This window comes from Vigna umbellata, chromosome 8 (genome assembly GCF_029865625.1).
Source record: "Vigna umbellata cultivar VRB3 chromosome 8, Vumbellata_1.0, whole genome shotgun sequence".
Lineage (NCBI taxonomy): Eukaryota > Viridiplantae > Streptophyta > Magnoliopsida > Fabales > Fabaceae > Vigna > Vigna umbellata.
In genome coordinates this window covers 15,024,942-15,039,123 of record NC_142172.1, presented here as the reverse complement: position 1 = coordinate 15,039,123, position 14,182 = coordinate 15,024,942, and the positions used below count along the sequence as shown (strand labels likewise).

General features: G+C 31.5%; 1 protein-coding gene across 1 annotated transcript; it reads left to right on the top strand.

Annotated features, from left to right (window-relative positions):
- The first annotated feature begins 613 nt into the window (after nucleotides 1-613).
- Nucleotides 614-7,079, top strand: LOC124845953 (putative elongation factor TypA-like SVR3, chloroplastic). The gene is made up of 14 exons (XM_047323141.2): nucleotides 614-959; nucleotides 1,267-1,376; nucleotides 1,873-2,076; nucleotides 2,219-2,395; nucleotides 2,666-2,818; nucleotides 3,073-3,162; nucleotides 3,786-3,920; nucleotides 4,000-4,116; nucleotides 4,286-4,437; nucleotides 4,508-4,592; nucleotides 5,040-5,134; nucleotides 5,443-5,608; nucleotides 5,699-5,894; nucleotides 6,534-7,079. The coding sequence occupies exons 1-14, from the start codon at nucleotides 746-748 to the stop codon at nucleotides 6,665-6,667; spliced, it is 2,028 nt and encodes a 675-aa protein (XP_047179097.1). The 5' UTR covers nucleotides 614-745; the 3' UTR covers nucleotides 6,668-7,079.
- The last annotated feature ends 7,103 nt before the right edge of the window (nucleotides 7,080-14,182 follow it).

The window sequence follows — 14,182 nt, the reverse complement described above, 5'->3', positions numbered from 1 at the left end:
CCAAAATACTCATTAGTTCAAAATATTTACCACACTATTTATCTTTTAGGAAATTGATATTTGATTAAAATGAGAAGAACTAGATTTGAATACTTTATGTGAGATGTTAAATTGAGTTTGTAAAAGGAAAAAAATCTAATTGAAAAATAAACTTCATTTAAAATTATTAATCAAAATTTTCAATGGAATAAGCCTAGCAACATTTTATACATATGGCACATGTTAGATAATTTACACTTACCACGCATAGTGGATATTTAAAAGACTAAATGTTAACCTGAGTCATTCTTTATAAAATTTATACATAAAAATAATTGAATTTCCAAATAAACCTTTCGAATTATTTATGTAAATAGTTAGTTTAATAAAATCTAACAATGTCCTGATGATTCATCTATTCTTTGACATAGATAAAAGCTGATTGCATTATTCATACAACACAATGAAATAGGTTGTTTTGTATATCCTAGGATTACGTAAAAAATTGTTAAGGTGAATGAACTAGGTTAAGGTGGGAAGATTGGTTGGATGATGTGGAAAAAAGTGGTCCGTAGAGGCAGTGAGAGTGAAGCCTTATACGCCATTTCCCACACAGTCTTCAGTATCCATTCCTTTGCCACTCAATTGCGGAACTTCCAATAACAAAACCAATTCATTAACAGCCTCATACTCCTACTCGTTGTCTTCGTCATCTCTTTCTTCTCCTCTTCTCTTCTCTTCTCTTCTCTTCTGTGTGCGAGTGAGAATGGAGAAGATGGCTGCACTTACTAATATCCACACCTCCTTCTTCCCCACCAACACCATTCTTCCAAAGCCATCGTCTTTTCAACCATTCTTCTCTACCCGAGTTCTTGGCCTACCCTTATCTTCTTCTTTTTCCGTCTCCAAAAGATTATCTTCCTTCACTTCCAGGCCCATCAAATGTTCTGTTTCCGAAGCCACAGAGCCCAAAGCTGGTGGTAATCAATTAACACTCTCTCCCTTTCTCTGTATTTCAATATTATTATTGACAGTGTTGTTAACCAGTGATTCAAGTTCATTGGTTTAGGAATTAGAAGCATTTTTTTTATTGGGCTACCTAAAAATGTGTTCTTTTGTAGATTTTTTTCCAGCTTTTGTATGATTTCAAATTAAATTTTGCTCCTTTTAGTTTCTTAATTAGTACAGTGGTTTTAGCAAGACCCTTTGTTATAAGGTTTGGCTTTTTTAGTTTTTTTTTTTTGTGCATTTAATTTGATTATCTGGTTTTTTTTATTTGTCTCTTAGAGAAGAAGAAGCAATTGTTGAGAAGAGGGGACGTGAGAAACATAGCGATTGTTGCTCATGTTGATCATGGAAAGACTACACTCGTTGATGCCATGCTCAAACAAACTAAGGTATTGTTCATTACATGGAACATGGCTTCAATTGAAGTAAATAGAGTTTATGCTTGGCTGTACCTTTAGTGCTTGCTATCTTCATTTTGTGGATTTAGTTTCAACGGTTTTCTTTTGGAGAATTTGATTTTTTTATTTGTGTAATTTTAGTGCATTTGTTAACTTGAGCCAATTGACATCCATAATTTAATGGAAGTGTTGTGGGGTAGTGATCCTGTAGTAGAAAGTGATTTAGTGTAAATTTGTGTGTTTGGTAGAATTGATGTTTTACTATTAACGTGATTGGAACGTGCGCACAGTGTGTGGAGTTGATTTTGCAAGCAAACTAAACTAACGGATATTTTTATACAACTGCTGAAAAGTGGTAGTTTAGAGACATTTAACATCTGTTAACTGGTTTAGCCATTGTTTTGGCCATAAAGTCGATTGGTTTGTTCTTATAAAAAAGAATGAAGGGTAATATTGATATGGTATTCATCTGTTGAATTTTTTGTAGGTATTTCGTGATAATCAATTTGTGCAGGAAAGGATAATGGACTCGAATGATTTGGAGCGCGAGAGAGGGATCACAATACTGAGTAAAAATACATCTGTCACTTATAAAGACACAAAGATCAATATAATAGATACTCCAGGTCACTCTGATTTTGGGGGTGAAGTGGAGCGTATCTTAAATATGGTGGAAGGGATCCTTCTAGTGGTACTCCCTCTAATTGTAGTTTGTTTTCCTCCATTAGGAATTTTGTTACATATTCCCTTATATAAAAATGTTTCATTATCTTTTCTGGAGTGTGGCTTCTTGTAATATATAGGGTTTATCAAGCTGCCCTTTGTATTTGTAGGTAGATTCTGTTGAAGGACCAATGCCACAGACAAGATTTGTCTTGAAGAAGGCTTTGGAGTTTGGTCATTCAGTTGTTGTGGTTGTGAATAAAATAGATAGACCTTCTGCTCGCCCAGATTTTGTTGTCAATTCTACTTTTGAACTCTTCATTGAACTGAATGCCACAGACGAACAGGTATGTTGGTTATCTATAACTTAAATAGTTGTAGTTTTATGTGTTGTTTACAAATTCTTGGAAGTTTGTATGTAGTCAAAACTGTACGGTGATTTCTTTATTATCAATGATCAGTGGGAATATTATAAAAAATGTTTTAGATTCTGAATGGTGTCTGCTGGTAAATTTAAACATGTCATTGGTGTTTGAAGGATTAGAATGGTTTCAGTATTATGAAAGATAATATTGGTAAACATCATAGCTTTTTTATTTTTTTTTTTCTGCTTGCAGTGTGACTTTCAAGTAATCTATGCAAGTGGTATAAAAGGGCAAGCAGGTTTGTCTCCTGAAAATCTGGCAGAAGACCTTGGTCCATTGTTTGAATCCATAATTAGATGCATCCCTGGACCGCGCATTGACAAAGATGGTGCTCTTCAAATGCTGGTTAGTAGTTGCTAATTATATCACTTACTCTTTTTTATTCTATTTTGCTATTGATTTATGTTTTCATAATGGTTAGCTTTTTTTTCCCCAATAATATAAAAGGGAAATAGAAAATAAAGAAGCAAATGAAGATCTTGACAAGTTTATTTATGAGAAAATACACTGATAATCCTGTTTAATTTATGCTTGACTCTGATAATGCTATTTCCGTATACAAGATGTAATTGTTTTATATATGCATATTTGTCAACTAGGTGACAAATATTGAGTATGATGAACATAAAGGGCGTATAGCAATTGGGCGTGTGCAAGCTGGCGTTTTGCAAAAAGGAATGGATGTTCGAGTGAGTATTTTGTTCTTCATTGTGAATTCATTCATACTCACATGTTACCCTTTACTTCATTGAGGTTATCTTACCAGGGTAAATATCTGTACTTGCATATACCAATGAAGTTTTTAAAAAACTACATTTTAAGTCTCACATTCACTTCTCTAACACAATTTTTTTTGTTTTTAATTTTTGGGCAAATTGGAGCAGATATTATTGAGGAACACAAGTGAATGAATCCATTCAGTCCAACGTCTGATGTAGGATATAGATTGTTTTAATTTGTTAATGATAGTAAGAGACCTCCAATTAAATAAGTCTATGTCAGGAGAAGTAGGAGAGTAAGAGGGGATCATAACTTCTGAGAAACACAATACTAACTGTAATAATTAGTTTATGACAGCACTAGAGAATAAAAGTGGATACATAAAAAGAGGATTAGTGGTATTCAAGTGATATTGAGGGGGGGGTAAACGTGGGAGAGACCTAGATCTCACAAGCATTCAGGGAAATTACACTATTTCTGCACAATACTCTATTCTTTAATACTGTTCATTGGAGCAGTGATTGTGAATTAGGGATTCTATATTCTGATCCTGTTTCTATCAGCATACCACTTATTCATTGATTTTGTCCAGGTATGTACTTCAGAAGATTCGTGTAGATTTGGAAGAATTAGTGAGCTCTACGTGTATGACAAATTCAGTAGGGTTCCTGCAGATAATGTGGAGGCAGGTGATATATGTGCAGTGTGTGGAATTACTGACATTCAGGTAAAGATTGAGGGTTTTGGATAAAATGCAAAATCTTGTATTACAGTAACCTTTTTAACCTTTACAATGCTATACTCAGATTGGGGAGACAATTGCTGATAAAGTATCTGGGAAGCCACTACCTTCCATCAAGGTGGAAGAACCAACAGTGAAAATGTCTTTCTCCATAAACACTTCACCTTTTGTTGGCCGTGAGGTATATTAATGCTTTACCATAAAAATTTTCTGTATTATCTCTTTCTCTGTGTGGATATCCTGATGCTGTTAGTTAGGCACAACCATTAGCTTCTTTCTTGATAACAGTGTAGTTTGTGCTTTTCACAGCTATGTCAGAGATCAGCTAAAATGTATTTGTAATTTTTCAGGGAAAGTATGTTACTAGTAGGAACTTAAGGGATAGGCTTTATCGTGAACTTGAGCGGAATCTGGCTATGAAAGTTGAAGATGGTGAAACAGCTGATACATTTGTTGTCAGTGGGCGTGGAACTTTACATATCACTATACTCATAGAAAATATGTAAGTGTTATGAATATTCCACTTCCCATTGATTATTCTTCAAGCTCTTTAAATAATATTGCATTTGTAGGCGAAGAGAAGGCTATGAATTCATGGTTGGACCTCCCAAAGTTATCAACAAGAAGCTGAATGAAAAATTGTTGGAACCGTATGAGGTAATTTTTCAGTCAATTTTTTATTGCTTTTCAAAAGGAAAAAAAAGAAAGAAGATAAAGATTTCATATGATAACACATGCTTAAGGTCTAGGACTTTTGCCATTTTGACAGGGAGAATTTTTGTTTCGAAACTCCCAGCCAAATATCTATCCTTTGTGGTGTGGGACTTACAAATTTAATTCTCTTCTTTTTATCCTCTATTTCTTCTACTCTTCTTCCCTACATTAGAAAAAAAAATTCTTCCACATTGTTTTTTTCCTCTCACTCTTTTGTACACAGTGAGGAGAAATTTTGGTCGTTTTTCTTTTTCAATTTTATTCATATGAATAATGCATCTTTTCCACTCTTTTTTTCTTTCTTTTCTTCCTCTGCTTTTCATCATCCAAACAAAGAATGAATTTCTCTTCTCATTCGTTACATATTTTTAACAAGAGGATCTGTTGCAGATTGCAACTGTGGAGGTACCAGAAGAGCACATGGGAGCTGTTGTTGAACTTCTTGGCAAGAGACGAGGACAGATGTTTGACATGCAAGGAGTCGGGTGTGTAAATTCTTTCTTTGCTTCTATTTTGAACCTGATATAATTTAGCACCAGAGTTGTTATAGGAACAAGCCATTGAAGTTAAGCAAAATTTCCAAGAGAATCATCACCATGGAAAGGAGTTTCATTGTTGATAGTATATTGAGAGTTCTATCTTGTATTGTTTTGGATTAATAGATTAAATTCACGTAAAAGACATTGATAATATCTTTGTTGGCTATAATAATTGATGAAAATCAAAGTTCACATTTATCAACTAGACTTGCATAACATCTGATACGATACTGACAATATTATTTTTCTGTTAGATCGGAAGGAACTACACTACTCAAATATAAGATCCCAACACGTGGTCTTCTTGGATTGCGGAATTCAATTTTAACCGCATCACGAGGAACGGCTATTCTCAACACCGTCTTCGATAGCTATGGACCCTGGGCCGGTGAAATCAGTACCCGCGATCAAGGCTCATTGGTAATGTCTGCAGTGAAAGAAATCTGTAGAGCATGGTACTCCATAATTCCATTGTTTCCCTCAATCATTGATGAAGTTATGGAATTTCAGGTTGCTTTTGAGGATGGAGCAAGTACTTCTTATGCAATCTCTAGTTCACAGGAGAGGGGACAGATGTTTATTGGACCTGGTGTGGAAGTTTATAGAGGTCAAATTGTTGGCATCCATCAGCGACCTGGGGACTTGTCCTTGAATGTCTGTAAGAAGAAAGCTGCTACCAACATTCGTTCCAATAAGGAACAGACAGGTAACACTCAAGTTATGATGCACTGATACGATAAATAGAAAGAACAGTTAGTAAGTGGAGGTTGGAGGAGTTAGGAGGAGTTTTATAGCAGTTAGCAGTAGTTTCTTTGTCAGTTATGTTTTGTTTATTATGTCTTTTAAGGAGTTTGGGGTGTATTGGGTTGGGGGTGGAGTGTTTTATTTCTGAAACAGGATCTGTCCTGTGTAAGGGAAAGTTTTTCCCTTGACTGTTGTTGATTGCTTTCACTGTTTCCCATTCAATAAAACTGTTTTTCCCTTGTGAGAATTCATAAACTTGTTGTGATTATTGACTCTAAGATAGTATCTAGGTTACTTGATACCAAGAAACCTAACAGAATACATGTCGGCCAGATACATGACACAAATTGAAGTATCAATACATTATCTTATATGAAATACACATTCAAATAACATGGTTTGATGATCTTTTTATTAGTTGCTGAGTTAAACCTGTAGTACTAAACAGACTTCAAATGATATACTCTTTTGATTAGTTTTAACTTCAACGTTGTCTTGTACTATTGAAGAAATAATGCTGCTTCAATGATCTTGAAGAAATGCATGGTGGTGGTATGCTAATAGGCCAGAAAGTTTTAACTTACTTTATTCCCTTATGCAGTGATTCTTGATACACCATTAGACTATAGTCTGGATGACTGCATTGAATACATCCAAGAAGATGAACTTGTAGAGGTCACCCCAACAAGTATCCGAATGTGCAAGAATCCAAAATTAGCAAAGAAACAAAGGTAGACTTTCACTGTGAAGCAGTAACTTGAAAATGCTTTTTGAGTTAGCAGCTACTACAGCCGAAGCTGCATGACTCATTAATGCTGTTGCTGCTGAATTGATGAAGAAGTAAATCACTACCATTGATGTAGTGTCACATATTCTTCGAAAGCTGCATGCAGAATAATATAGGAGCTGCTGGAAGCCGTATTCAATATTGATTATAGGTATTGGTCACAGTTGATTTAAGGGGATAAAGTAACATTACAGAGTTTTGTTTACTTGCTTTGTAAAGTCTATTTTTTAGCAGTAAGGAACTTGAAGATATCAATTCTTCATATTGGTTGGCAAATAGCAACACAACACAACACCTTGGTTAAATTTCCAGTGAAAAGCATTTCTGAATGAATGACAAGCTAGAAAAGCATTTCATGCACACCGATGTATGTATACGCCTTTTACTTTTGGCGTTTGATAGCTACAGCCAAATGAGGTTATTGGCTAACTATAATATAATTATCATTTTATTAATATAATGACCTAATTAATTGTTTAAGATTAAAAGTGGTTTAAATGAGATGAAGTATCAATATTTTACGTAAACAACTTGTAAATATAAAAAGTTAGTTATTCAATATTTTTTTTTGTCTTCTTTCTAAATTTCTAAAAGATTTGTTCCTTATTTTTCAGAGTTCATCTAGAGTTTTTATGGAGAATAGAACACTTTTACTCGATTAGAAATTATTTTAAATAAGTTACTGTTTTTTTTAGTTGATTTTGAGAAGAGTTTTTATGCTTAAGGATACAAAATTGCATGCGGTTCTTTAAAGGAAAAGATGAATCTAGGATCATGAAAGTATGTTTAGATTGATAATAAGAGTTTTTTTATGTGCAAGTTTGAATAAAACAAGTATTTAAGAGAAGTTATTTATGCTTTTTTGATAATATCTTAGGATAAATTATCTAGATTTAAAGGTGAGATGGTTAAAGTATTTTGGTTTTCATAATGCATGATTAATGTTTTGTTTGAACATTCAATGTTTGAAATTGAATAAGAACATTATTTTAGTTATTTTGTTAATAGAATATTGTTTTGGATTACTTTAAATTCAATATCACTGAGACATTGATATGGTCAATGGATTATGCATATTAAGGTATAAATTTTGTAAAACTAAGTTCTAAATACGGTTTAAATGAGTATAGTTATATTCTCATAGTTATTTAGGGATTTATTTATGAAATTAATGTAAGTGCAATTTATATTTGAGTTTGAATAATTACGATTGAATTTAAATAAATAAATTATGACACTTAAGAAAATTATACTTCACAATTATCAAGTTTGATGAAATTGATCGTTGAGATATTTTAACTTTTGACAAAATATGGTACTGTGACTCTCAAAATATATAGAAAAGGCATACATATTATAAAGACGTCATCATGCATAATATAGGAAAACAGTCAAGAGTAATTAGGATTACAGTCATCCTTAGAATAGTGTGGAATTGAAAACTAGAGTATTAGAGTTTCTCCCTGGAAATTAGAGAGAATTTAAAACTTTAAATGCACTAAAGTTCTTCAAAATAATGAGTTCATGGAAATAAAAGCTAGCAAATCTAAGCTGCAGCACTGTCGTCCCCATCAAGAGCTGTTTCCAAAGTATTCTCCTCGCCATCTGCTCCCACCCAAGTGGATGATCATCGCAAAAGGAAACACATACAACATGCACATGCACAAGCACAAGCAAGCAAGGATGAGCTAATTATATAAAAAAAACATGCATCATGTCAAGCATAGAATCTACAAGAGTTATTCTTAAATCAAAACAGATTAAGACAGGTATCCTAACATATTGAACACTAGACTTGACTCGTCCGGACTTTAGAATGAGAGTTGAGCTATGGCGGGTCATGCACCCGTGGTGGCTTATGAAACTTGGGTTCCCCACCCTGCCACACTCACGAGGTTAGTCTGTTCCGCGCCTTGGAGCATACTGGAAGCCTCCGAGACTAAGACCTCCTGTTACTCCTCACCACATGGTTCAATCCTCTCTACGTGAGAAGAAAGACCATTGGAGCGTCAGGAAGACCCCCAAGACTGAGCTCCTACTTTCATTCTAAACCACTAAGAATCTCACCAAGAGATTCTACCCAGATAGAACTTGGTTTACCACTTGGATCATACTTTCATAACTTTGTTATCATATACTTTTTGCCACAATCAACATATACATAATCTCAACAATATACATTAACTCATTCATCACAAGTTATAAAAGTAACAGCTCCATAAATTTAATCTAAATTTATCAATACCAGAATCTTTATAATTTATTTTCAATGCCTACACTCATATACACTGAAAACATGTTTCCTTTAGTATTATTATAATAGTTATATTAACCATAATTCTATTATAATATTTATATTAAATCATTAAGTGTACCAAGCATTCCTAATTTTCATATTAAACCAACACAATAACATTCATTCATATTATAATATTATAAATTATTATGAACATCACCAACTATCCCCATTTTCTTTTATACATATCATACTTACCTATTAATTTTTCTTTTATATAATTATATTATATTAATAGAATACGTACTCTCTCTTACTGATTTTATATACATAACGATATTATATTAATATAATTTATTATCATACTTACTCTTGCATCTTGTATAAAATATAATCTATCTCATACTTTCTTTTATATATATATATATATATATATATATATATATATATCAAACTTACTCCCCTACATCTTATATATATTTCTATTATATTAATATAATATATATCACACTATATATTTCCTAACTCCAGCACTTCTTCCATAAACTAACCACTGTTGCATGGCTCCATTCTACTCACACACCCCTCCTATGCATGCAAAATTTCATACTTCCAATATTTCTTAAAGTTTCTTTTACTAACAAAAAGGATGGACCCCACCACTAACATACCTATACTATTATTATAAAGAAACCTCTTCTTCCTTTCTATTTTGTTCCTGACGCACACAACAACATTCCTCCAAGTTTCTCTCCACTCAACCTACGTAACCCACTTTTTTTTATATGAAAATGCTTAACTTACGTTCCTTTCCATTCACATACCCATATGCCAATTCTAATGCAATTAAAAATAATATTTTAATATACCCATAGACCACACGTTCATGTATCTTTTTCAGGAATAAAGTCCCTCAACCAATGTACCTCATTATTATATTTCACACATACAGTTCGGTCACACTTCCTAATTCTTATACCCCAGATCATTCAAATTTGGTAACCACATAATTTAAATATTAGATGCACAAATCTTTGATAAAACAGAAACGCATTGTAGGAAAAATATCATTTTCGAAATTAACATGCATACATATACATAAAACAGATTCAACCCAAAAATAATTAGCTCCCTTTACCTTCTTCTTTTGGGTTGCTCAATACAATTCACAGTAGATGCCCTAACAGTACCCTCCACACAGAGCGGAACTTGACAAAACCTACAGATCACCAAATTGGTGATAGAACATAGCTCTTAGAGCTCGAATAGACAGAGAATGGAAGGAAAAACATACAAGGCACGTGAACCCAGCAAAGTTGCATGCCCTAGGTTCTGGAACAGTGAAAGAGAAGGGGAAAAGGGAACTTATCGGTCGGAACAGAAAATTGTTCGGTTCAAAATGAAGCTCTTGCCACCGCGATCGTTTAGGCACCTTCAAATTAAAATTTAAACGGTTCAGTGTTTAGATCTTTTAGAGAGAAGGTAGAGCAATTATTTAGAAAAAAGAGTTTCTGTTTAGAGAGAAAGGAAAAAGCAGAAATGAAGAATATGGCTTTTGGGGAATGACCCTTGCTAAGGTCAAGTTCCCTTAGTCTGAGCCTGGCTGCCTCCAACTAGGGCCTAATAGCCCTTTTTATTTATTTAGGCTCTTACATGAATACCCTTCAAATTTAGATCAAGAAAAATGATAATTTGTATGAAAATACAAAATACACGTGACGTTAGTATTGTTCAATATCCATTAAACTTAGATCAAGTTATGTAAGTTGATATATATTGATCACAATATCATAAAAAATTAAATCATAATAATCAATAAATTCAAGAAAATACAAAATCGTAGTGATACATTTAACACATTATATGATATTTATGTCTTTATATAAAGATGATTAATCATTTTTAGTGTCTGCACTTTTGTTTTCCAGTTTTTTTTTAATTAAAATAATTACTTTATCAATTTTACTGACCACTTTTTCTCGATTTGTCTTTCTTTCAAATTGAATTATTTTTTAAACTAAAATAACTATTTATAATAAAAGAATTACTTATAAAAATACAAAATCTATCTTTATTGCACAAATTATTTATATTTTTTATTTTTCTATTATAAAAAACATATACATACTACACCTAACACATACATTTTCGCTAATATAATTTAAATTAAATTTTGTAGTGAAGCCTTACCCATGTAAGTAAATTTTTAATACCCAACTTTATAATTTTGCACAGAAATTACACTATTTTAATGAAAAAATCGAGTATAGTATGTTTAGCTCACTGTTAAGTTTTGTAAAATCTAATCATATCTATTAATTAATTTTTTGTAGGTTTACGCTATTATTCAATAAAAATCAAAGGCAAGTATTTTGACTTTTTGAGAAGTAAAAAAAAGTAAACGTTCTAGAAATGTTATTCACATTTTAAAATTATATATAAAGATTCTTACACTCATACCAAGTTTTGGAGAAATTAAGCTTGTCATACTTTTGACATGAACATCGTTTTATCGTAGAAAAAAAGATAGAAAAGTATTTTCCTGTTTTTTTTTTCCATAAATTCGACCTCACGTATTCTAGAATCAAAAGAAAATAAATTTCCTCAGGGAAACTTTTCAAACGTTAAATTCAAACAGAAAAGAGCTGTATACATCATTACTGTTTAATATTTTAATTTTAAAGTACATTTATTCATGAGATTTTTCTTTTATTGAACTTCTATTTTAAATGTTTTAATAGAAAGAAAATACGTACTCAAACTTACGTAAGGCTTTAAACTTTATCACATCCATTATTTTTTTCTATTGTAAAAGTCCATCATGTCTATAAATTCGTGTTTACGATGCAATATAGATGTAAAATTCCCCTAAACAAACAAACAAAATTAATAAATGTAATTTGTTCTTACAAAAATCATCACAAATATCTATGCATGAAAGTGATTTATATACATATGATAAATAAAAATCATTATATTTTCAAATATTAAAATATTATAAGATATATATCATTTATAAAACTCCATATTGATTATAATTTAAAAATAATGAGACTCAATATTTTAATATTAAATAGTTTATTTATAAATAGTTTTGTTATAAACGAGTTTTGTTATTTTAAAACGTATTATCTTTCTAAAAATTATTTGTTTAGAGTTATGTACCTTCTCTCTAAAAGTTCTAACTCTAAAGTCATGTCTTTGACGATCAGGAGGTGTCTAATAGACCATGGCGACAAGGTCTACATTCATATATGATTGATTTCTGTAATAGAGCAAGTAAGTTTCAACTATTTTTTGCTCTTCGCTCTTTAATTGAGTCCATGCATGGAAGTTTTCATTTGCATGTGTACTTTTGCCATTTTCTTTGAGTTTCCTTGTCAATCTAAGGTCTTAAGGATTCTTTCCCTTTTCAATTTGGTGATTCATAAGTGTGTTTAGAAATTCTTTGTGCAAGAAATAATGGGAGTGTTCTTAGAGTTTTGTATCGTTGATGTAAGGTATGTAAAGGAAGTTAGTTTTATTAGATTTTGTTTGTTAGGCAAGTTATAATCAATGTTGGTATGGTGAAATATTAATTGAATCGTGAAATTGCATTGAATTGATAAATCTCGTATGTTAAGTTGTTGGTATATGTTGTATATCAATGTAAAAACTGATGAATGATGAATGATGAGGTGAAATGAGATTTCTGATGTAAATATTGTGTGATGAGTTTGAGATACTAATTTGGATGAAATATGAGTTGTCAAACTATCATAAATCCTTGTTTTATATTCAGTAGAAGAAATATGTAATTTTAAGGCTATAAAAAGTGAGGTTTTGATGGGTGAGTTTGAGAAAGAGAAGTTGAGGTGAGAAAGTAGTTGTCTAAGAGCTGTCATGAGATAATTTGAGACTTGTTATAAATGTTTTGGGAGTGAAATCTGTTCAGGGACCTGTGTACTGTATGACTGTTTGATTAGTAGTTGACCGCGTGGTCAATCTCGACATATCTGGAGGTAGCTTCCAAAAATCAGATGACCCATCACTGACCCACTAGTAATTACTCTAATAATGGTTAAATTTACAAATTAAGTATACTTACAAGTAAAGTATATTTATCAACTTTTGGACTGTAATTAGGTCGATGTTAATTAAAAGCTTATTCTAAAACCTATAAATACATGTCTAAGATAAAGAGTCGAGGTGATTGTATTTATTACATTGTCAAAAATTAACTTTCTTACCAAATAGTCATATACTAACTTAAATATAAAAATATTTTTCACAAATAACCATACCACATGGTCTAAAAGAGAAAATAAGTAAACACTTAAATTGCTAAACAATTTAAAATTTGTTTGGAATATGGAGTACAAGATAAATGATATCCATTTCACCGTTGAAACCGAAAATAATAGTAATTTTTTATTTTTAATTAGTGTATTTATTCTTTTTTAGTTTTCTGCATTTTTTTTCTTATGTGTGTTTACATCTTTTGAAGTAAACCAAACCATGGCTACCAATAAAAAAGGGAAACTTTCATCTAGATTACTAAAACGGCAAAGTACCAATTAACTACAATGTGTCATAAAGAAAACTAATGTTAGTAATTAAAGTCAACCAAATACAAATCTATTGAAAGTTACTATATCATTAGACATCAATTTATATATTTAGAATTTGTTATGTTCATGGTACGTGAAAATCCAACGAGTCAACTATAATCATAACATTATAAGAATATTAGTTTATCCCAGTGATTTTATAAAGCTTATGATAAGACAAAAAAAAAAAGTTACTACAGGTTTTTCGTTTTTTTTAATGATTACATAAATAATAAATATAATATTAATCATATTTCTCATTTTGTGGTGCCACTTTCTAAATTGAGAAGAGTTTTGCGAGGGTATATTTTCCTTATAATAGTACTTTGATATTTCTTTTAGCACATATATAAGTTAATTTATTACAATTTTCTTATAAGTTAAAATTTTGTTAAATATGATTTTCTTTATATATAAAAGTTAGTTTATAAATTTCTTTCCATCCACACAACAGCAACAGACAAACAGAGGAAAGTTTTGTTTGGGAAGGCAATTAACACAAATTCTTCCACCACCAACACTTTTCAACAATCCCAACAATTATTAATGAATTAATTAGTTAATGAAGCTTCTTTTTGTAACAGAGACAGGTAATGTGACACGTCATCATTGCCAAAAATAAAACCCACAGGAAATAA